Source organism: Sinohyriopsis cumingii, chromosome 3 (genome assembly GCF_028554795.1).
Source record: "Sinohyriopsis cumingii isolate HCF-2022 chromosome 3, ASM2855479v2, whole genome shotgun sequence".
NCBI classification, from domain to species: Eukaryota; Metazoa; Mollusca; class Bivalvia; order Unionida; family Unionidae; genus Sinohyriopsis; species Sinohyriopsis cumingii.
The window spans coordinates 80,913,651-80,939,818 of NC_142963.1; the positions used below are offsets into that span (position 1 = coordinate 80,913,651).

Here is a 26,168-nt window from a genome sequence, read left to right on the forward strand (position 1 = left end):
CTATACTTTCCTTTTATGTAGGATTTCGAGCTTCGGATCACCAGTATGGAAGAAGATGAGAAAGTTGTGAAAGCCATGAAAAGTCAGCTGACATCCTTTGAAGAACTAGAGAGGGAGAATCGTAAACTTAGTGTTGAAAACAGTTACCTAAAGTGAGATGATAAGTTTGCTGCAGAGAGATATTTAGACAGTTGAACTTGAAATACTACTTGTATATGGCTGTCACTTTCTATTACATGGAATTCTTACTTTTTAGCTCACCCCTATCAAGTGGAGAAGAGCTGCTGCACTACCCACTAGTGTTGGTGGCATCCACACAGATAACAGCATATACATATGTACAATTTCACTGAAGCTCAAGCATTCTTTCTGCCTTGATCCTTTGTACTAGTATGGAGTTGATCTCATGGCACCTACCCTTTTTTGAGGGGGCTGAAGGGGCTAACTTTCGAGTTGGTCTCATTACACCTACTCTATCATGATGGGGGTGAAGGAGCTAACTTTTGTTTATGGATGTTCATTTTACATTTTCCACACTGTTTATATACTGTTAAACCTGGAATCATGAAACTTGATAAGGTAATGCATCTTCATGAGTACTACACCCTTGTCAGAAAAGTTGGTTACTGTGATCCATGTTTAACTGTTTATGCTGGAATCATGCCACTTGGTGATTATATGCATCTCAGTTAGTACCACACCCTTACAACAAAAGAAGGTCATTCTAATCTATGTTTAATGTTTTTCTGGTTTATGTTACTTTTTTTGCATTTAACTCATTACCAAATACGATTTTTGCACCTGTATATATTGTGTGTTTGGGCTCTTACAAAATGTAATAAGAAAAGAGTGAAGACAAGAAGATTTGTAAACTTTAACAAATAATTTATTTCCCTACAAAAACAAGGCAAAAATGAGAAAAAGAACTTATGGTTTTACGAATCAAATCCAAAAATAATCCAAGAATTAAAAAATAGAAGTCCTAGTAATAAAAAGTCCTAATAAAACTGAGTTTGAATCCCAGTGAAATCCAAAATGGAAGGCGATGGCATATGCTGTGGTCAGTGTTGTACTGATGTGTCAACAGTTCTTTGTTGAATCACAAAAAATAATATTCCAGTGTTTGAATTCTGTGTAAATTTCGATAACTCTCCTTGTCCTAGAATTAATTTTGAGCACAAGTATTTCCATGGAAAAATAATTTCTTGGAATCCAAATAATTTGAAGAAAAATAAAATAATTAGCCCAGAAACTGGTCACAACATAAAACACTTTATCTTCTCAAGTGTTATGGCAAGAATAACTATTATTTCTCAAAACATCAATAATAAATCTACCTACAGTGCAAAACAGATGCCCGGACGCGGGTCATTCCTCTGGAAAAATCTAATTCATATGTGTTATTTGTCATGTACTCCAACTATGGCCTCGATTTCACTTTATGAATCTTACTCTGAGAGAATTTTTAAAAAATTTAACAAAGTTGTTTACTACAAATCTCACTGATTTCTGAATCAGGGTCAGGAACTATCAGCATTAGATACAATGTCTCTGTAAAGTTATTTACATCGAAAATAAGCTTGTGGGTGGGTGGTTCTTTCTGGGGTTTTCCTGGGATTCTTCCTCCACCATTAATACTGGCCGCCATGTATAGCCTATCGTGTGCTGAAAAATGGCGTCAAACCACACAACAACAACAACAGCATCAAAAATATATAAAAAATCAGTCAGAACTGAACTCTCTCCAATCCTGTAAATAAAGTTACATTGCATTAGCATGTAATGGATTTTTTGTTTTACTTACAAACAATTAAATCAAATATAAATTAAATTAAATATACCTAAAAATATACTGTTATACCAAGAATGATAAAACATTTTGGGGCAATGAATTTTGATACTAAACCCTCATCACAAAAATAGGTTACTGTTCCATATTTCATGTGATACTAGCTTGATTAGATTTTTTGTTTGAAGATTATTTCTGAAGCTCTTATCATGCAAGAATCATCAGGCTATATGATTGTATGCATCTCTGCACGCACAACACTCTTATGAAAGAAGGTCAATATGACCCACATTTAATGTTTTACTGGTTTAGATAAGTTTTCGTATTTAGCTCATGACCAAATACTTTTTGCACGCTTTATATGTAGAGATCACTGCTATCTCACCTCTATCTGTGTTCGAGTCTTGGGCTGGGCCAATGTTGGTATGTGAGAACGTTTGACAATAGCTTCCCCTGAATCAATGAGTCCTACTGGGGTTCTCCAGGCTACCACATATAGCCTATCTTGCATTGAGAAATGGCATTAAACCCACAACAACAGTGTTTACTGTTATACTTAGAATCATAAAACTTGGTGATAGGATGCAGCTTGTTGAGAACTTTACCCTTATTACAAAAGTAGATCACTGTAACTCATATTTCATGCTTCACTGATTTGGGTTCGGTCTTAAGCACAGTTTATGACAGAATCATCAAACTAAATTTCATGATTGTATACATTAAATTTCATGATTGTATACATCTCTCTTAGTCCCATGCTTGCACAATTTCTTTGCACATGCAGGTACAGTCAAACCTGGTTATCTTGACTATGTTGGGGGTGTCAAAAAATCCTTGACATAATTGGGTCCTGAGATATCGGTTTAATTGACAAATCTACTGCAGAACAATGATTATGCATCTGAAGCACCAAAAAATGAGGAGTTTTCTTTCTAAAACCAAATGGCATTTCTAAAGCTTAATAAAAATCATGATTCATTCATGCCAGGTTGCAGAAAAAAGATTGGAGGTATTTTAAATGAGATTAAGTAACAAGTCGGACAGTATTACAACACTTACGTTACTGTAATAATGTCAGTGGTTTAATTTTTTTATATATTTCCCTGTGAATAGCCTTACCCCTTTGGTAACCTCAACAAGGGATTAGTTTTCTCATTTGACCAATTTAAGTACATGTACATGTTGAGTCGTACTTTTTTTGGAAGTATTTTCTTTTGTTAGTGTTGACATTAACTAGTAGCAGAATGTAAGTGGCAGCTGACTTAGTCTATTCATACAGTTATTGTCCCATGTCCTTCCAGACTTAGATCAGTGACTGTCAGCAATAACAGAGCTCCAGAAGGAGAGTCGGCGTATCACTTTGATGGATTGCATGGCTTTGATACTCGATTAAACTTCAAGATAAAACAACACAAATGAAAGCACTCCTCTTTGTTTCAATGATGTTACTCCTATCAGTCACATTCTGCTTCATTCTGTTTGGGTTGAAGAATCTGTAATCATGGCATAGCGATAGACAACTTCATTTAAACAAAACAAATTTGGGCGCAATGATTTAAAAAACAAAACAATTTGTGGTTTGATTTAATCCTGTTCATAACAAATTAAAACCCAGGTGTTTGTTTTGGGGGGGGGTGCGGGCGACCAGCTTGGTATGGAATTTAGACAGTTTCTTTTTATGGATGATTGTAAGTCTTGTGATCAGCCATGCTGAAGTTGAAGGCTTACACTCACGCTAAGCATGGAAACACGTTAACTTTTTACTTTATAAGTGAACTCTGAACCAAAACTTGTTAATTGTTTATAGCTTCAGTTGGTGACTGACCATGACGATATTGGGAATAGAATTACACTAGAGTTTGTTTCACAAAGCATCCTTAATTTTATCATATCTCGTTGTTGTTGTTGTTGTTGTAGGGTTTAACGCCATTTTTCAGCACATGATAATTCTATCAATTTTCAGGTGAGTGTCATTAAATGTAGCTAGAAGTACCTAATTTGTTTTAAATATATAGTGTAAAATGAATTAGGTGTTTTTAGCTACATTTAGTGATGTTGATCTGATAATTTGCTGAGTTACAGATGAGGTGAAATTTGCAATACTCTGGAACAAACAATATTGTTGTGGTGTTGACATGTGGTGGTGTCCATTATGAACGCAGCTCCTGTAAAGGTCAAAAACACATTCATTCAATTTCATTACCCAAAGTATTGTTTACAACATAATTTTCTCCACTCTATGCAAGTGATAAACCGTGTATTGATGAGATTCGTTGATTAGCATTTTTACTTGTAAAATTTGGTCTTGAACTGACTTTTTCCATCCTTGTCTGTATGGTACCACTAGTAGCAGAAATGCCAGATCATGTAAAATTTCTATGAGATGGACATTAAAAACTGCGTTTCCTTGAATTAAGCGGTTTACTTCGGACCGAAACTTATGCCTGACATAACGGGGTTATCGGCTTAACAGGTGTCGAGATAAGTAGGGAAAAATTAACATAACAAAGGAGGAGTTTTTTGGGACTGGACAAAAATGCTCGACAAACCTGGGTTCTTGAGATAACCACGGTCGAGAAGAGTGGGTTTGGCTGTATTTGTTTTTTAATTATTTATTAAGTTTAACTTTATTTTCATTTTATTTAGAAACAAAATCAAAACATACTTTATCAAATTTTTTATAAATGTTATGTTTATCTAAGAGATGATCTAGTAACTGATTTGTGTCTTGGACTGCAAACCAACTTTTAAAACCTTGAAAAAACCTTTATAAAAATTCCTCAAATTTTAAAACCAAATTTCACTTTTAACCTTATATGTTAGAATTTTCCAGGCTTTCCCGCAACCAGATACACCAGCCACCATGTATAGCCTATCATGCTGAAAAATGGCATTAAACCCAAAAGAGCAACAACATATTCTAAACCAGATTTTTATCCTTAAAAAAGTTTTGATTTTCACATAAATCACTTCTCCATTTATAATTAAAATAATCAGTTATTCTTTGTTTGAATAGAGTTAAAAAGTATTTTAAATTCACTCTAGCAGGATTTTCCCAAAGGCAGCACATTTGTGAAAAATGTAAAAGCAACACATTTCAGAGAATGCATGTGGTTCGGATTGATTGTGGATGTGTAATGAGGCTGTACCGAACTGTATGCTTACATTGCTTTATAGGTCTTACAGTATAATCAAATTCTGAAAATTTACAGTTCTTTTTTTATTATAGGGAAATTCAAGAGAACATTCTGCTTTTGAAAGAACAGAATGAGAGTTTGAAGGGGAAACTAGAGAGATCAGAACAAAGAATGTCAGATTTCAGCAAGTTACAGATAGAATGTGAAGTAATATTTTTAGTAATATGTTTGATAATAGAATCATGTTCTACCTTTGTTTTCATTCATGAGCAGATTATGATTGTATGATATTTTCGGGAATGAAAGGAGGATATTCTTCCATAAAAAGGTTGTCTAAGATGAATGCTTTTCCCATCCTATAAAAGTTTATAGTTATCATCTTGCATATTTTTTTTATGAACCTCATCAGAATCTTGTCAGTGCCTCCATGTAATGGCATAGTATCAGTTTGGTGTTACCATACATAATTTGCATCATTCCAGCTATGATTTAAACTGACAGAAGTGCTGAACAGGACACTGTGACTATGATCAGGGAATTTTTCATTTTGAGAATGCATCCAAAGTCAAGATTAGGGCACTTGAAGTTCAAAAGGATGTCATTAATAACCAATAAAGGCGAGAAAAATAAGTAACTTTTACTCAAAATCATTTTTTTTGCAATGATTTTAATCACTATTTCATCCAAAATTAATTAAGAGGAAACATTTAATTATTACCAAATATTAATTATTACCAAATATTCATTAAAATATGAAAAATACACCTAACTTTACATATACTGGTGGTACATTTAGTTACATACTAGCACAGTAATCACAGTGCAGTTTGGCAGATTCTTGGAATACTGAAGAAAGAACATTCAAAAACAAAACCCCACAAAACCTACTGATCTCAACTGTTAGTATGCACTTTCAATCATGGTAAAATTGATGAATACTGAGATTGTGTGATGGACCAGTGAAACAAAGTGTACAGGGAAACAATACCAGGAAAACGCTCATTGTGTAAGGCACTTGATTAAATTTGATAGGTAGTTAGAGACTCAGGCTCCATTGTGTAAGGCACTTGATTAAATTTGATAGGTAGTTAGAGACTCAGGCTCCATTGTGTAAGGCACTTGATTAAATTTGATAGGTAGTTAGAGACTCAGGCTCCATTGTGTAAGGCACTTGATTGAATTTGATATGTAGTTAGAGACTCAGGCTCCATTGTGTAAGGCACTTGATTAAATTTGATAGGTAGTTAGAGACTCAGGCTCCATTGTGTAAGGCACTTGATTGAATTTGATATGTAGTTAGAGACTCAGGCTCACAGGCAGTATTTATGATGAGTACCATTGAACATGGATTTTATCATGCTGTCCAAAATACGTTCTGCTACTAAAAGAATGAATATAGATAACTATTACAGCAACATTCAGTATTGATAGGGCCTCCCTTGGAAATATTTTTCTTTGCACCATGAAATTCGCCAGATTAAAAATTTGGAGCCACTTTTCAGCCAAAGGAGCCATTTTATGCCATGATGCAGGGACTTAAATATATGCATAATATTATATTGACCCTATTTTTAATCTATATAAACATGACAATAAAACAGTTTTTACATGTTTTATTACATTTCAAAGCGCAAAAATAATTATTAATGAATATAACAATATCATTATATACACATGAAGTTTAATATATAGCAAATGAAAAGCAAGAATGAATAAGAATGTTTCTTTTTAATTGACGATACAAAATACTGCTTAGTCTTTATGAACAATGTCACTGAAATACCTGCCTCATTTTTCCCCAGACCATTTCTTGAATTCATTCCTGAAATCAACATTGGGTCCATCAATAGAAATTCTCATTAAATTTTTCAGAGTAGATATACCCATAGAATTTTGTAAGTTTGTTTTGATCAGATTCTGGCACCTGAAACCCCTCTCACAGTCAGCAGTAGAAATAGGTGCAACAAGTAACCTGGTAGCTGCCTCAGATGCTGCTGGATATAAATCATTGTTTTTCAGAGCAAGAATAGCCATATTCTTTGTGCTTGATACAGACCTTTTGTATCAAGTAAATTTTTAATTTTTCATTGATGCAAGTGGCTTGGACCCTTTACAGTCGTTGACTGGCATCCTTTTAGTGGCATCCTGTGTTACTCATTTAAGTTCAGACCACAAAAATGTGTTATCTAAGTAAATAATCCCTAAATCACTAAGCAGTGCCAAGTGCGTCTCATACTCACAGTTTTCAATAAACATACATTAACAACATGTGCAAATGACACTAAATCTTTTTGCCAACCTGTTGAACAATATAGCATATCCTCCGGTCATTCCTTATTTCCTATTAATCACATTTAATTGCTTCTCAAAACCAACTGACAACTTGCAGTTAGCTGCAATCATGTTCGACAAATGTCTTATTCATCATCTACCGACATGATCCACTGACTGCGGCAGATAGTGAAAACAGGTATTAAGTGGCCTGAATCACTTACATCAATGAAAAAGATTTACTTTATAATTTGTTGCCAGCAACTTGCGCCAGTCAGTAAAAAAATTACTGCCACTTTTTTCTTCATTGCTGGCAATCATGCAGAGAAGTCCCAGGTGGCCAATGTTAATTAAGGTCGTTGCACTGGTTCACTTCAAGTTCCCCATTCTTGTCTTTAGCTGCATCTCGAAGAAGTATCAGCAGCTCTTGAACATTATGCATGAATTGTTTGCTAGTCTGAAGTTGCTTGGGTCTGATGCACCAACATAGATGCACAAGTCAGTCAAGGAAGTAAAAATATTCAGTGACAGATTATTCCTAATTATGAAATACCCAACTGCCTTGTTTGCCATTGTGTTAATATTTTTGCTCATTTGCCATTTTTGATTTTTGTCCCAAGGTGTCGTTTTTGTGTGGTTTTGTTATAAGAAAGACATTTTCATGGGTAGTTGAATTCATGGTCAAAGTTTGCATATTTCTGGATAAGGCTTAACCTCTGCATATACCCAAAATAAAAAAATACAAACAAAAATTATGTGGAAAACAAATGGTGGTCACTTCAGTGGTTAAAACAGTACTACCTCCTGTATGAGCACAAATGAAATACCTGTCAGGAGCAGTCACTTCCATTCAGCATCAAAAGGAGATGATGCAGCCAACAATGCTTAGCAAATTGATTATTGTATGTATATGATTTCTTTATTAAAACACTGCCCATAAAAATGCACTGTTGGTTACTTTGTGATGATCATGGCCTTAATTAATTTCCATAAGAGTGGTAAAGTTCAACTTGGATCCCTGTCCGTTTGGATAATGTTGTCATTCCACATGTGGCCCAAACATGGGACCAACTGTGCCATGCTCAGTGCAGTTATACTGTGTTCTGAGTCCATGAAAGTGCAATGATGCTAACTAAATTGAAAAACATTGGAATAACTCCTTTGTTTGAATATGCTTCGTACTGAACTAAATTCAACCACTAGATTTTACAACAAATAAAGACTTCAAAGAAGAATTAAAATCACATTTCCACAACTGGTATGCTAAAATAGGTCATGGAGAATATCAGGGGAAAGGAAGATCAGTGAATTGTATCATCCTGATTTCCTCAGTAGGTTCATTTTAGAGACTCTAAAACAAATATAAAATGTTATTTTACTCTTCCTGCTTCAGTAATAATACTTATCCAATGTTTCAAGTTTGTAATGGATAATAATAATAATAATATGATCTGCACACTGCTATGCAATATATATGCCCTTCAATATAAATAGTGAAGTATAAGTTTCAATTCTCTCTCTGTCTATGCGGGTCTGTCTGTCTGTCTCCACATGTGCAGAGGTTGTTTAATACTTGCAGTGTCACTGCGATGAAATTTAAACAGAAGGTTATTTTTATGCGAAAACATTCATTTTTCATTCTTATAATTATCAGAATAGTATTCCATTTTAATATTGTATTGACAGTGAGAAAAAATATGGCTCAGTATTTCATGAGTTCTGAATGCAAGAAGTGTAAATTATATAATGATTTGATGATGAATATAGATAATGGAAGAGCAGAATAAATTCATTTACAGTTATGTACAGTGGTCCACCTCTTATACTGCCACCCCTTCTGCACTGGGAAAGTGGCCTTATAAGACCGGTGGCCTTTCCAGAGGGGGACAACAATTTTTGTGAGAAGTGTATGTAATTTACATAGTAAAAAAACTACATACTTCAAAGCACTTAATATTTTCATTTAATATCTTCATTTAAAAGTAACATTAATTATTAAAAGGTTCTTCTTGTTATCATAATAGACTTAATTCAACTGAATTAACATTAGTAGTTCTTATTCTTGACATAAGTATGATATGCAAGCAGGTATTATTGTCATGCACATTGCAAAACCATTCAAAAATGTCATTTAAATCTTGCTACATACATAATTCTCTTTCCATTTGCTCCAATCTCCCACTGTTACTGAATAGCCCCCTTGTCGGTTACGATGTTGTTTATTTGAGCCTCTTCTACATAAAATTGTTTGACAAGTCCCCCCACCCCACCTCACCTGATGTCGTCGAGTAGAATAACTGACTTCTAAAATAATATGTCTCTGTTTACGTGATGACATGTTAATGTTTGGTAATGATTTATTTGGATGCTGTTAACTGTATGCGATTTAATTATGCAGACAAAACTTTTGTCGAATGGATGAAATGCCTTCTTCATAAAGGAAGCGATAAATGTGTTGTCACATAATTTATTGGTCTTTGTCTGGTACCCTGTTTTGTTCGAGGCCAAGGCTAATTTCTGTGTGTGTGTGTGTGTGTGTGTGTGGTAATGCACAAAATCTGTTTTTAGCCTATGCTGAACCTGTTATGATCTTGACAATTACATCTGGCTGCTTGTAAGGTGATTTTTTAAATTTTTGTACAAATATGCTGGCAGCTGGTCGCATTAGAGGGGTGGCCGTTCTTGAGGGGTACTTTTGAATACAAACTCGTCGGTGCCAATGGATTCTGGCCATAAGAAGCTGGTGGTCCCTGATCAGGAGGTCTGTTCAAGAGGGGGCCTACTGTTTATAAAAATTAATAAATGATTTTCGCAAAAAGCTTACTTGTATACATTTGATTATTACTTTATTCAGGTTCATTCCTTGAAGGGGCCCTGAGTGGCCGTGAGGTCTAAAGAGCTCTCCATTACGGAACACTGCCATTTCAATTCTGTCTGCTTGGGTTTGAGTATTGGGCTCGGCCAATGTGGTTATTTGAGAAAGCTTGCCAGTAGCTTCTCATGGGTCGGTGGTTCTTTTTGAGGTTTTCCCAGGTTTTTCCTCCACCATTTATACTGGCCACCGTGTATAGCCTATCTTGTGCTGAAAAAATGTAGTTACACCCTACAACAACAACATCATTCCTTGAACAACTGATAACTTTTGCACTGAACCAGCACTATTCAACCCAGTTTTATAGTGTTAATTTTCGTCAGTCAGGGACTGTTTTGAATATTTTCCTATGACAAGCTGGCTCAAACAACAATATGGGCCTCATGCATGACTAAGTTAACTGTTGATGTAACAAATTGGCATCCGTCTGATTACCCTTCCAGTTTGATATATTTACATCTCTAGCAGACATATATCAACACATAAACCATGTTGGTAATTCATTTGAAGTCCAAGTTACGCATTTGATTTCCGTTTTTAAGCCTAGCTCAAAGTAAATTTTCAAAAAATTACATTTAGTTCCTGTGTGAATTCATAAACACAAGGCTCATGCTCATTAGGCTTTTGCTGTCTGCCTTAAAAATTATCAGGGTATCAGAAATACTATCCAGTGAGTCCTTAAACACTGGAAAAGCTGTGGCAAGACCAGCCAAGAGCATGGTGCCAGAACAGAAGGAAAGGTCGGGAGTGAATAGATGGAATGATTGGAAATTTAACAAAGGCATCCAAAAAGTTGATAGGGGTTGCTCATAAATTTGACAGGGTCACTAAAAAAGATCAAGCACAGTGCAGTGCTGCTCATTTTACACCTAGCTGGAACACTGGTTTGTAAAAATAGCAAACTTTACGGTCTTACTAAAATTAGTAATGATGTATATCTATGGCCATTCATGTATATTTTTGTCATGGGAGGCAACTCAAATTTCGATAAATTGATTGGACATTATTGAAGTTATCTGTTTCACTGATTGTAATTTGTAGATGACCAGTAGTAATAAATGCTTTAAAAAAGAAATCTCAGTAATTTCTTTGTTTTAATTTTAATATTAATTCTCTAGTTACACATAGAGAAAAAAAAATGTTTTAAATATTTTAAAGATTGTTTGCATATTTACAATGATAAAAGGGACAATGAATATTCTTCCATCTGATCTTGTGTAAATTATTATCACCTCAATCTTTCAAGTGATCATTATTCTCAGTACTTTGATTTTTGCTTTTTTAAAGTAACATTTCACCCTCAGGTATAAACTTTGAACCTAATTGGACTACAGGCTGTACATTTTCAGTTGATTTATTCTATAATGATACTTTGATTTCAAATTTCAGTATTTGTCAAGGAAGAGATGTTGAACTCCTTCCTGGTGAATTCATAATAAACTAACCTAATTTCACCTATGTTATATTTTCATTGAATCAGGACATGAAGTTAAAACTGGAAAAGTGGGAAAATGCTGAAAAAGGAAAATCCAAAGTTCAGTAAGTTGAAAGGAATGGGTAATATCAGTTTTATTCAGCTGGAAATCAGTTTTAACAAAAACTAGTTATAACATCTTCATGTTTCTGTTAATTTATACATTTTTGTAAAGAATGTAAAGCCAGAATTTTGTATAAAATAAAAATGCTAACTAGTTTATGTTTTGTTTTAGTGTAATGCCTGTTTAGTGTTTCAGCCATGACAAATGTGGCACAAAAAATGAACATTATATTTTCAGATGTACCAATGAATCATTGAATCACCAAATTGATCCATTATTGTTTTATTAATATTAACAAAATTTATCAAGCTCAGACTATCCATTTTTCCTTCTATTCTCCTAATGCCATATATAGCAAAGCTTAGGATTGTCCAGAAATGTACCCAATAGTATAATCCATATTTCTTGGTGAGAGAATAAGCTTGGCATGTGAACAAATTGGTATATTATTTATGACAAAATATAAAACAAATTTAAGTATGATTTAAAGGAACTTTCACTCCTGTTTTAGAAATGTTTTTAACCAAAAGAAAAATGGTATGTAGTGCCACTTACAGTTGTAAAAACCTGATATGAAACCACAGGTAACTGCTTTCTCTATCCCTGTAATACTTTTAGATCATGAAAGTAATAAAAGTTAACACATATATATATATGCTGATTCTAGTTAAGAAGGCAGTGGAACCCACTAAAAAGGAGACATAGGTGGGTGCTCAGCATTAAGAAGTTAGGACTGGTCGGCCTGGTGTCAGGATAATGTGACTGGGGAGGGACATGATGCTACATGTCTGCGGCATGATGCCTCAGTGCTAGACCACTATAACTGCCACACTGCAGACATCGTAGTAATATGACTGAAAAATTGTTAAAGCTATGTTACAGATCCAAATCTGACCCACTCAAAGGCTGCAACCTTGGCTGAATACAGCCTTGCAACAAATGTTATCCTACAACAGAAATATTCTAGGGACAACCTGATCAAATTGTGGAAAATATGTTCGAATATCATGAAGACCAGTTCTTAAATTGTTTAATTTAGCTAAAATCGCATTGGTTCTTCCATTACAAACAGCAGATTGTGAGAGGGGATTTAGTTCACAAAGCAGAATTCTCACTGCTATTAAAATTAGAAACAGTGAATAAACTGATGAGTATTCAGATACAAGGGGGTCATATAGACCATTTCCCATTTTCAGAAGCTTTGAAGAAGCAGAGTGATAAGAAGCAGAGAAGAATAGTTACGAGTGCAGGACACTAAATTGATAATACAGATATTTTACATATTTGTTGTCAAAGGCATGATATAAAATTATTAAATGCACATTTTAAATTTAATACGAATATACAGTGGAACCTGTCTTGAAAGACCACCCCTTCTGCCAAAACATAATTGGTCTCTCATGACAGGTGGTCTCTCATAACAGGTTATAACACTATATAATCTCTAAATCTGTACATGGAGAACCTGGTCTCAAGACAGGTGGTCTCTCATAGCAGTGGTCTCTCAAGACAGGTTTTACTGTACCTTATAATAATGTTGTCACTCATCAGCTCCCATTCGGCATTGTCCCTCCGATTCCTCCCTCCTCTGGAGGTAGTTGTGGAAGACCTCCCCCTCTTAAGGAAATTCCAGACAGCATCTCTGTAAATTAGAGAATATATTAAAAACATTTGACTTAAAAGTTGTTTCAGTGGGATGTAAATAAATAAGTTGAGCTTAAGGAAATATGTTACCAAACATATTTTTTTATAGTATTTCTCTAACTTCAGGTCTCCGGAAGAAATGAGTAAGAGAATAGCTGAGTTACAGAGAACAGAGGCCCTAATGCTGGCAAAACAGGGACAGATGCAATCCAGGTAGTTATTTTGCAAATCCAAGCCAGGTCCCTGCTGATTATCCACTCACCAACACAAGTGGCAGGGGGTGTAGTGTTTATTTGTTAATTTCTCCTTCGAATATGTACCCCAATCACATTATGTTAGGAGTATTAGCCTGCTACCTTGCGAATCCAGCCCTACTAAAAACGAAAACTGTCTTATCCTGTCTATTTTTAGAGTTACAAAGGACAGTAACTCTTGCACATTACCTCCCCTTGTTACCACCAAGTGGCACCAGTTTTTAGCTTTTCATTTTGCATTTATGTTGCGGATTTATCAATCCACTGCAGGTTGTATGCTTTATTTTACAATTTCTGCCAATATTTTGAGAGATTTGCCACTTGTTGGGACTTCATCTTGAAGGACCAACATCCCACCACACTATCGTTGACCTTGCACAAGGTCATCACGAGTTGGCATACATTTTACTTTATTCATGTACTCCATCCATTGTGGAGCATTTAATAGCGAAATTATGTAGTGCTGCTTGATAATTATGATTAGTTTATTTCATATTTCACACTGTTTTGATAGAATTATAGTGGAGTTTTTAACTAAGCATGCAGCATAAGTTTAAAACGGGGCCATAGGTTTCTGATATGACACTTTACTGATCTGTTAGTTACGAAATTTATACACATGATGCGAATCCACCATCAGATATGGCCACTATAACTAAAAATAGAACTTTAAATGAATTTTTCTCCAGAATCTCTTGAACAGAACTTCACCAAATTTGACAGAAAGCATTCTAACACATTTTAAATTATTTACAAAAAATATTCATTCCATCATAAAAATATGGCTTATAAAAAATAGAAGCACCTTTAAATGACTTGCTCATGAAAACATCTCAACAAAATCTTATGATATTTGACAGAAAGCATCCAGGCTTAGAGGGCTTTCACATTTTTTTACAAAAGATGACAATCGGCCAATGGCAGCAATGCTGATCTTCCATTGAATATGGCAACCATTACTAAAATAGTAAAAACTTGAAATTACTTCCATTCAGATACTGCTAAGCAGAATTTGACAAAATTTTACAAAACATTTTGGTATTAAGGACTTGTGAATTTTCACAAAGCATGGCATTCTGACTTGAAATATAGACACCATTACTACAAATTATATTAAAAAAAACTATAATATTATCAAAAATTGTACAGAATGCATTTTTGCATCCAGTTCTTTCAAGTTTATAGAGATGATGGCAATCTGCCAAGAAATGTGACTGCTGTTACTAAGAATAAGAAAGCTTTTAAACGTTTTGATAACTGCTTGCCAGAATTTGACCAAATTTGACAGAAAGTGTCCTAGTTTGAAGGCCTGTCAGATCTATGCCAATGATTCCATTCCGTCAAATATAGCTGCCATTACAAAAAGTAGCAGACATTTTTTTAACTTGATAATTAAGACAACTGCAGAGAATTTGACAAATTTTTACCTAATGTTTGCTGGCATATGGTCCTTTAAATATTGGACAAATAATGTTGATGTGCCATTAAGTATGGATGAAGATATATATAACAAACCTAGAGAAACCTTGAAAATTTTGTCTCTGTTATTTATAAAATCAACATCATTAGAAAAATTTAATGAAAACACCATTTGGCTGTTAGACAGATATCAGCTGCTGTTTGGTACACATGTCTAATTTCTATTACTCTGTTTTTTAACCACATAGTTTATTATTTTTTTTCAATATCCATACATCTGATACCCAGAAAATTTCCACAGGTTAATGAATGTAAACTTTTTTGAACCAGAGAGAAGGGCCTAAATTGCTACATATTGTTCAGCTGATGTCAGCAAGACATATCATTCAATTTTCTGGCACCAACAGTAGTAATGTTTACCATTGTCCACAGTTTTCTTAAGGTTTTGGTTGAAGATTTCATGTGCCCCATGACAGTGGGAATGCAAATTGTTTTACCTTTGTCCATTGGTCTCACATCGAAGGTTGGTCATTCATATTCCATGAATGCATTTCTTCAAATACATTGCCTGATAATAATGTGTTAGGAGAACATCCACTACATTGCAAATGCAGCTCCCCCACCCCAATAGAAAAGATGTTAACCACATCTTTTGGCTTGTTTAAGCAATGACAAAAAAGAAAAATCTGCTTACTAAGATGGAAATCACATGAGTGGTTTCCCCTTGTATATAGAGGGCTTGATGCCCAATCCTATCAGCCATCAGTTTCCACTTCACTTTTGCCTGGTCAGCACAGTCACACAAGAAGTCTTGTTAGTACCTTCCATTTTCACCAGTTTGAATGATCCTTCAGTTTTTTTCTCATCACAGGGAAGTATTATCCATTTATTTTCTTACAGAATCTCAGACTTTATGTTAGACATAAAATTTGCACTTAAGTTATCTTTTCCATTATATGAAAAGCAAAATTGGACATGTAAATTGGCTACCCTGATAATCAGTAGTACTTACTAATTTATTTCAGTACTTGACCTTTTGTAAATTATATCTTGTAATTCAAAATAAGACCAGTTTTGTACCTTTCTCATGATTTATTGTTACTTTAAGCTTGGTGCAGTGTTTAACTAATTTGCTTGGATATGGTTTCTCAAATGTTGAGACTCTAATCATTTGATTCATCAGTGATTTCTTTTACTCAGAAAAGTATTCTCTTCAGATTACTGGATGAATTGTTTCTGATCCTTTTGTTGTGTTTTTCTATGATGGAATACAATTGCTTCATTATCCATACTCCCCAATCACTTCAGAGCCCAATGAGATTTAATGTCAGTTTATCATATTCTGATGTCAGTGCTACACCCATAGGCTATATAGTTAAGCAAAATATAATCCTTGCTTGAATGAGGCTTGTAACCAAACCATGCCCCTAAATGAGGTTTCATAGCACATACAGTGATGATGTTAGGCACTTTTGCCAATCATGCAAAATAGACTCTCATGCAAGTGAGAACTTCTTAAGTGAAACTTGAATTCCTACAAATAAAAATCAATAATGCACAAATAATCTGAATGAAGTTTGACACTGTTTTGCTAAGTGTAAAGTTGTCTACCCTGGTCTTCATTACTAGGGTGTTTCTGAGTGTGGCTGTACTTTCCATGCATGGACAGTCACACTGTCAGACCATGCATGATCAGAAATCCATCCAGGTGTGTTTAAGACAATGGCTTGTAAGTTGCTAAGGATTGCTTTAAAGGTCTCACTAGTAAAATTTCTGACTTGGAACAAGATACGGAACATGCCATTGATAACTTGGAGACTATTAATAATTTGGAGGCATTTCTGGAGATCTCTGATCAAACAGAAACAATTGAACTTTTTCAGAATTGGACTTCGCTTGGATTTGGATTGTATGTGATGATTCCCCAAAGAACAAGAACAAATTTGAATAAAAATTTCAGAGATTGTGATTGTGTTAAAGTAGGTGTACACATGCCTCTCCAGCTGCAGATTATGAGAAGTGTTTTTCTGCACACACTAAGATTCACACTGCAATCAGAAACAGAATAACTTCTGAAAATGTCAACAGAATAATGATAATACAGCTAGAGGGTGGTATTAACATTATTACTTTGACATTTTCAGAAGTTAATCTTGGTTCATGTGAAGATTCCAGTTGTTACTGATTGAATGGAAGAGAGGAAATAACAGTCTACCAGCACTGTAGCATATAGTCGAGTAACGGACCAGTACTGCAGCATATAGTTCAGTCATGGATGAATACTGCAGCATATAGTTGAGTCATGGATGAGTACTACACCATATAGTTGAACCATGGATGAGTACTGCAGCATATAGTTGAGTCATGGATGAGTACTACACCATATAGTTGAACCATGGATGAGTACTGCAGCATATAGTTGAGCCATGGATGAATACTGCAGTATATAGTTGAGTCATGGATGAGTACTACACCATATAGTTGAACCATGGATGAGTACTGCAGCATATAGTTGAGCCATGGATGAATACTGCAGCATATAGTTGAGTCATGGATGAGTACTGCAGCATATAGTTTAGCAGTTGACCAGCACTGCAGCCAATAGTCAAGTAATGGACCAGTGCTTCAGCATATAATCAAGTAATCGACCAGTGCTACAGCATATAGTTGAGTAATGGACAATACTCCAAGGGTATGTGGTTAGACTGGACAGCAATGGACAGGGATCTAGGGGTATGTGATTAGACTGGACAGCAATGGACAGGGATCTAGGGGTATGTGATTAGACTGGACAGCAATGGACAGGGATCTAGGGGTATGTGATTAGACTGGACAGCAATGGACAGGGATCTAGGGGTATGTGATTAGACTGGACAGCAATGGACAGGGATCTAGGGGTATGTGAATAGACTGGACAGAAATGGACAGGGATCCAGGGGTACGTGATTAGACTGGACAGGGATCCAGGGGTATGTGATTAGACTGGACAGCATTGGACAGGGATCCAGGGGTATGTGATTAGACTGGACAGCAATGGACAGGGATCCAGGGGTATGTGATTAGACTGGACAGCAATGGACAGGGATCCAGGGGTATGTGATTAGACTGGACAGCAATGGACAGGGATCCAGGGGTACGTGATTAGACTGGACAGGGATCCAGGGGTATGTGATTAGACTGGACAGCATTGGACAGGGATCCAGGGGTATGTGATTAGACTGGACAGCAATGGACAGGGATCCAGGGGTATGTGATTAGACTGGACAGCAATGGACAGGGATCCAGGGGTATGTGATTAGACTGGACAGCAATGGACAGGGATCCAGGGGTATGTGATTAGACTGGACAGCAATGGACAGGGATCCAGGGGTATGTGATTAGACTGGACAGCAATTGACAGGGATCCAGGGGTATGTGACTAGTTTGGAGAAGGATTTAAAGAGTATTCCCAGTGAGTTTCAGACATATTTACTAATGTTGCATCTGCTTTGCAGTAGAAAGACAAAGTTGGTATATACAGTTTTGAGGCAGTGTGTAAGTGCAGATGTTCTGAATGTTACTGTTCCAGTAGGTCTGAAAGACCTTGAAATCAGCATGAAAAATCCCCATCTGAGTGATGAAGATATTGTTCTTGGAGAATCAAGGAAGGAACTGTTTTAAGTAGTTGAAGATGCATAATAGCACAGATTATGGGAATCCTTTTTTTCTGCATTTGAATAAAGTACTGGCATGTTTATCACTCGTTAGAGATTCTGTATCAGCAGCAGAGGTTTTAACAAGTTATCTATACCCAGAAAGAACAGAATATCTAACATTGATGAATGGAGGGTATATGAAACAGATGTTCTCAAGGGGCAGAGATAGCTTGAAGTACATATTTCTTTCAGTGTTTTTTGAGGGTGCTTTGGTACTACCTTTGGCAGTGCTGAAGTGGAAAGAGGTCTGTTTTGTTTGGTATTACTTCATGGCAGTGCTGATGTGGAAGGAAGTCTGTTTTGTTTGGTATTACTTCATGGCAGTGCTGGTGTGGAAAGAGGTCTGTTTTGTTTGGTATTACTTCATGGCAGCGCTGGTGTGGAAAGAGGTCTGTTTTGTTTGGTATTACTTCATGGCAATGCTGATGTGGAAAGAGGTCTGTTTTGTTTGGTATTACTTCATGGCACTGCTGGTGTGGAAAGAGGTCTGTTTTGTTTGGTATTACTTCATGGCAATGCTGATGTGGAAAGAGGTCTGTTTTGTTTGGTATTACTTCATGGCAGTGCTGATGTGGAAAGAGGTCTGTTTTGTTTGGTATTACTTCATGGCAGTGCTGGTGTGGAAAGAGGTCTGTTTTGTTTGGTATTATTTCATGGCAGTGCTGATGTGGAAAGGAGTCTCTTTCTTTGGTAGTACCTCATGGCAATGCTGATGTGGAAAGGAGTCTCTTTCTTTGGTAGTACATCATGGCAGTGCTGATGTAGAAAGGAGACTGTTTCCTTGGCACTACTTCATGGCAGTGCTGATGTGGAAAGAGGTCTCTTTTGTTTGGCAGTACATCATGCAATGCTGATGTATAAATGAGTCTCTTTCTTTGGTAGTACATCATGGCAATGCTGATTAAGAATGGAGTCTGTTTCCATGGTCGTGCATCATGGCAATGCTGATGTGGAAAGGAGTCTGTTTCTTTGGTACTACCACATGGCAATGCTGATGTGTAAATGAGTCTGTCTTTGGTATTACCTCATGGTAATGCTGATACGTTATTTTGGTACTACTTCATGGCAACACTGGGACCCCGAGTGGTCTAAAGCGCTCTTCGTTATGGGTCATTGCCATCTCACCTCTGTCAGCGTGGGTTCAAGTCTCGGATTTGGCCAATGTGGGTATGTGAGAAAGCTCGCCAGTAGCTTCTCTTGGGTTGGTGGTTCTTTCCAGTGTTTTCCCGGGTTCTTCCTCCACCATTAATACTGGCCGCTGTGTATATCATGTGCTGAAAAATGGCGTTAAACCACACAACACCAACACCATGGAAACACTACTGTGCAAGGAAATTTGTCAGAGAACACCATTTTGGTTATAGTGGAGAGTAATAGCAGTGGAGAGAAAACGATAAATGGGATGAGAAAAGATGAAGGATATTGTGAAGTTGTGTGATCCTGAATACAACCAGTCAGAGAAAATCTCACTGAACAGGGAGGTGTTATTCACAAATTGTTCACAGCAGCTAGAGACATATATTGCAGGAGAAAAGACATTTGAAACAGAAAAAACAAAGGAAAGAAGAAAAAGCTAAGTTTGGAAATAAGAGGGTACAAGATGAAGAAAATTAAGAAAGGAAGATCCTCTGTCAGAAGAAAAAGAATTGTAATGGAAAGAATTTTAAGTTCAGACAAAATTGCTAATCCTAGAGGAATTGCTGAAAGAAGGCAACAGTAAGATAATAAAAGCAGTTTAAGCAGGAAGTATAACGGGGCGGGTGTAGTACAAATGATGACTGAAACGGTTACAGTGAAGTCTGAATGTTCAAGAAAATAGATGTACCATGTAAGATAGGTAATGGAGAAACATGAGTTATGCATAATAACTTTCATTTTAAATTAAGTTCTTTAACCAAAGTTTTTTTATTGATGTCCACTTAGGGTTAATGAAGAAACTTGCAGAGTTTGGGATCTTGCGTTCAAATATGGTCATGGTTAGTCTAATAAAAAACTAGTGGTTTTTGCAAATTAGGTTTACTTCAAGACCATGTAGTTTGACTAAAGGTACCAGTCATTGAGACCCATTGTTTAGTAAATACCAACTATACTCCACTATTGCACTGTTTATATATATATATATATATATATATATATATATATATATATATATATATATATATATATATATATATATATAAAATAATAATAATAAACTGACTGTGAACAGTGCAAACCTAATATCTAGCTAGACTAAGTGCTTTCGACTCATAATGAGTTTTTATCAAAGGCAAATACAAAACATAGACAGGACAAACAAATAAAACAGATAAACCGTTGTATTTGTAAAACTTTATTTAGTCATGTAAAGAGTCGAAAGCATTTAGGCTAGCTAGATAGTTTTGCACTGTTTGTAGTCAGTTTATTACATTTATCTTAATCAATCCTTGACAAACTGATCCCTTGCTGGATCCAGTACACTTGAAAGGACAGTTATTCACCATATGATTTGTATTCTTTATATATATATATATATATATATATATATTTAGTATAAATAATATACTAACCACTTAAAGTGCTGTGCTAAACCAGCTCAGTTAGATGCACAAATCAATTTTGGGAGCTTTTGTAGTTTGTTTTGAAAACATAATATATATTATAATGATTAGTAAACATAATGTATTAAGCACAAGAAGTGCTTGGCTAAACCAGTACTGTTAGAAGCAGAAAGGAATTGCGGGATTTTATTTATTTTTATTTTTTTAATTTAAAAATGGGGGCGGGGGATGGCAGCATGGGGGAAGTACTATGGTCAGCAACAAAAAAGAGAGATGGTGGGCCAATCAGAAACACATACTCTTTTTGCCTCATGGATGATTGTTTCTTTTACTCATTTAAATTTTTTTAACATAATTTTTAACTTTTAGTGCATAGGCTCTTTTTGACTAGCACAGTGAAGTGAAAAGATCATGAGACTAACAATTGGATTGTGGTTGGTTGTTGTTGTTGTTGTTGTAGGGTTTAACACCATTTTTCAGCACAAGATAGGCTATACATGGCGGCCAGTATAATTGGTGGAGGAAGAACCCTGGAAAACCCAGGGAAGAACCACCGACCCATGAGAAGCTACTGGCAGGCTTTCTCACGTACCAACGTTAGCCGAGGCTGAGACTCGAACTCACGCAGACAGATGTGAGATGGCAGTGATCCGTAATGGTGAGCGCTTTAGACCACTCGGCCACTCGGGGCCCCGGATTGTGGTTGGTACAAATGTCGTTATATGTAGATAAACTATATTTGCAATTGTAGCAATTTTTGTAGTTTTTTAAATTTTTGTATCAGCAGTGTGGGCATATGTGCTTTGCAAAAATAAATCTAGTTAATAATTTGCTCGCACTATTTCAGCATGACCAGCTGTGAAAGTGAGCTTAGGATAGTGAAGGGGGAGTGTCAGGACCTGAAGACAGAAGTGACCAGAGAGAAACAGAAGGTCCAGCAGCAAGCAGACTTCATCAAGAGGCTGCAGAAAAAACTGCTGCTTGTCACAAAGGCAAAACTGTTTATTTATAACCTAAAACATACATGATAATCATTATTTGTTCAGAATTACGATTTTCTACCTTATTTGTTCAGAATTACGATTTTCTACCTCCACATTAAAATTCTTATTTTGTATTTAAAATTCTGATCTTTCCATTTATCTGTACAAGTTGAAAACTGGAAGTGTAATATATTCTTGCTAATGGCTAATGTTTAGAAAAACTAGCAACGGTTTTTGTTTATTTGTTTTTGTTGGATTTTATTTCTTCAAAGTTTACTTTATAGCACTAAACATTAATAAGGACAATCTTTAACTTGGACAGTATTTCTTTGGGGGAAAGTGTCATTGCATCCCAGATTCTGGCTGTTAATCTGACTTGTAATTGTTTAATATAATCAGGATCATTAAAAACCAGTACATATTCATGAACTAAACACAGCTTGGGTGGTGTGTGGTGTGTTGGGAGTTCTGTACACAGGACTACATATGTTTTGCCTACAGTAATGTCACCATATACAATAGATGCATTACAGTTTAGTTCATATAAAAATGAAATGTAATTGTTCCAGGCTGGTTTAGAAATCATCAAGTTAAGCTTTGAAAGGTATTTATAACCAGCCTTGGATTTGCAAGCAATCCGGGGCAATTTCAGCACTCATGGCACACTCAGCTGTTTTCTGTCCATGTACACTTCTTAGACATGAACTTCAATGGCAGCAACTAAAACTATGCTTGCAGGGAATTTAAATAACTCTTAATTCCTACTGTTTCAGGAGAGAGATGGTTACAAGAGTATAATTGACTCGTATGAGAGTGAGGTGACAGTGAACATTCAAGCAGGAACCAGTACACACATTCAACAGCTTGAGGAGGGTATAGGGGGATACAAGAAACAGATACAGTTTCAGGAGGAAGAATTGACCAAGTTAACAGAGCAGCTTAGTGAGTCTAGAAGGCAGAACATACAGGTTGGACTATTACATTTCCTCTATGAATTAAACTCTCTCATCTTTTTGTTTATCTGTCATTCTGTTCATTTATCTATCAACTTTTCTCTCAGTCAGTCTAAGGGTTGTGGGTTTGATACCACTCTGGTCAGTCTGGGTCCTAGGCACTAGTTTTATTCCTTTGGGGATGCAGATTTTGTAGACTTTGATAATGGTACGTCAATTCATCTTTGTTTAAAAGAAAATAAACATTTTCATTTTATTTATAATAAAATCAGTAAAATAATACAGTAATTGAGAAACAAAAATAATTCTGCTGGATAAATGCAGTATATTTCTGCTCTAATGTGGTCCTGGGAACATGAAAATTTATCATGTTATATTCAGATCTTGTTCAGGTATAGAAAATTAGGTTCATTTTTCCAGGGAAAAGAAAAATGCTTGCTATAAGCTGTCATTGACTACATTATCAGTCCAACTGTTCATATATTCTTTTTGAAGAACTTTGTTATTTGCAATACAAAATATGCCTCTGGCCCACACATTCAAACAAGTTATGTTTAAGGTATTCACCAAAATGTCATGTTATTTGGAGTACAAAATATGCCTGTGGCCCATACAGTCAGACCAGTAAGGCATTCACAAAAGTGTCATGTTATTTAGAATAGAAAACATGTCTCTGGCCCATACAGTCAAACCAGTAATGTTTAAGGCATTCACTAAAGTGTCATGTTATTTGGAATACAAAATATGCCTCATGCCCATTCATTCAAACCAGTAATGTGTTAGGCATTCACAAAATTGTCATGTTATTTGGAATACAAATTATGCATCTGGTACATACATTCAATCCAGTAATGTGTAATGTATTCACAAAAGTTTGATTATTTGGATTACACAGAAGGCCATTGACCCATACATTCAAATGAGCAATTTTTAGAGCAATCACAAAATTGTCATGTTATTTGGAGTACAATATATGCCTCTGGCCCATACAGTCAGACCATTACGGCATTCACAAAAGTGTCGTCATTTGGAGTACACAGAATGCCATTGGCCCATACATTCAAATGAGCAATTTCTAGAGCATTCACAAAATTGTCATGTTATTTGGAGTACACAGAAGGCCATTGGCCTATAGATTCAAATCAGCAATGTTCAAGGCAGTGGTTGTCAAAATTATTTTTTCACTGGCTACTTGAACATTGCTGAGGGTCTCATCGGACCACTTAATGATCATTCCCAGTGTTATCTGTACTGTTATTTGACTATTGTAAAGCAAAAAAAAACAACTTACAAATATCATGTGCTGAAAAATGGTGACAAACCCCACAAATCCCCAAACCAAATCATTGCTCTGGAACCATTTAACATATTCTGATGCAACTTGGTTTTATATATTGTCTCATAGACCTAGATGTGCCTTTTTATGGATTTTGTCTCTGAATCCCATCTCTGATTGAGTTATATCCCTTGAAAATTAAATTAATATCTTCTCATGGGATGTTGCTTGTAACCAGCACAGCAGAAGAATTATTGTCTTTATTTTGATGCAACTTGCTTTATTTTGATTCAACTTGATATTTTAATTGTCTAATATGCCCAATTTTCCTTTTATGGGTTTTGTCTCTATATTTAGGATAGAATTATGGCCCTTGAGAATTATTTCTTATTTTCACATTGGATGATGCTTTTAACTGATGCATCTCAAGGATCATTTAGCATACTTTGATACAGTTGGGTAATTTTTATCTCATATACTTGGATGTTCTTTTCATGGGTTTTGTCCAATCAACACCATTTTGAATACAGTTATGTCCCTTGACAGAAATTCATATCTATTTGTGGGATGTTGCTTAATGAGGGCACTCACCAGTTATTATGTACTTTTGAGAGAGTGACATATGTAAGTTGAAGTTGTTTGCATTTAAAACATGCACAGTGGAGAGAACGTTGGCATACCTCTATGCTACATTAATGTAAAGTGGATGATATTTCTTTGGATATTGTAATTTTGGAAATTGTACATGATCAAACACACTGCTAACTAAAATGACTGATCCCTTGTGCTAAAAAATCAGCCTGAATTAGTCTAAAGTACACTATCCATAGCAGCTATTAAAATAGGGAAAATGAATATTGCCACACTAGACAATACCACTTCTGAAAGTGCAATAAATGAATTACCAAATATATGAAATGTAAAAAAGTTATTGGCTCTTTTTTCTACAATTTACATCTGTAGTTCAGAAAGTGAAAATGACCAAGTGGAGCTAGCACTTTTTGAAAGGTGCACATCTGAAGTAAATCCAAGCTGTATACTCTATAACCCATATTACACCCATCAATCATGCACCAAAATAAAGTTAATTAAAGGTTCTTTGAATTATACCTAAGATATACAAGGTCTTTTTTAAATAGCCAGTATAACCAGCAAGGAAAGCTGGGGAAAGTCTTTTCTTTAAAATTCTAACCCTATGCAAAATACGAAACTGTAGAACGCCACCATTACTGGCATAGTTCAAGAAGTATTCAACATATTTTGATAGATTTTGGTATGTGAGTTATGCTTATTTTTAAGAATGTTCTTGTCTTCACATGGAAACTTGGAATGCTGCTTGCATTCAGAGTAGCTTGAGAACCAGGTAACATATTATCATGGAATTTAGTAAGAATATTGTATCTTTATCCTAGATGTTTCTTTTACAAGTTTTTTGTCATTGACACCATTTTGGGCATAGTTATTGGCCCTGTCTATCAAGTTCACATCTTTTCATGGGATGCTGCTTGTATTCAGCATAGCACAACATATTCTGTTGCAATTTTGATATGCTAACCATAAAACAGTGTGTATATATGTTGCGATGTCCATTTGTCCATCCATCTGTCTGTACCAGTATTGTTTCTGCACAATAACACTAGTTGTCCTCCATCTCCAGTTACCAAACTTTGTGGATGGCTTGCACTTGAGGTATGGGAGAACCATATCAAAAGGTCATGGTATTTGAGTTAAGAGGAAAAATGGTTTCTGCACAATAACTTGAGTTTTCCACCATCTACAGTCATCAGACTTTGTGGA

At 35.6% G+C, this 26,168-nt stretch overlaps 1 protein-coding gene and 1 long non-coding RNA gene across 3 annotated transcripts in view; both read left to right on the forward strand.

Annotated features, from left to right (window-relative positions):
* The window catches only part of LOC149803185 (uncharacterized), a 495,629-nt gene that overhangs the window by 144,516 nt on the left and 324,945 nt on the right, over positions 1-26,168 (forward strand). The gene's annotated exons all lie outside the window — the stretch shown is intronic.
* The window catches only part of LOC149803187 (mitotic spindle assembly checkpoint protein MAD1-like), a 94,725-nt gene that overhangs the window by 43,964 nt on the left and 24,593 nt on the right, over positions 1-26,168 (forward strand). For both annotated transcript variants that reach the window (XM_089952804.1, XM_089952805.1), the window contains exons 7-12: positions 22-152; positions 5,019-5,133; positions 11,550-11,608; positions 13,378-13,464; positions 22,007-22,151; positions 22,916-23,110. In XM_089952804.1, coding sequence (XP_089808930.1) covers positions 22-152; positions 5,019-5,133; positions 11,550-11,608; positions 13,378-13,464; positions 22,007-22,151; positions 22,916-23,110 — 732 coding nt within the window. The remainder of the gene's footprint in view (positions 1-21; positions 153-5,018; positions 5,134-11,549; positions 11,609-13,377; positions 13,465-22,006; positions 22,152-22,915; positions 23,111-26,168) is intronic.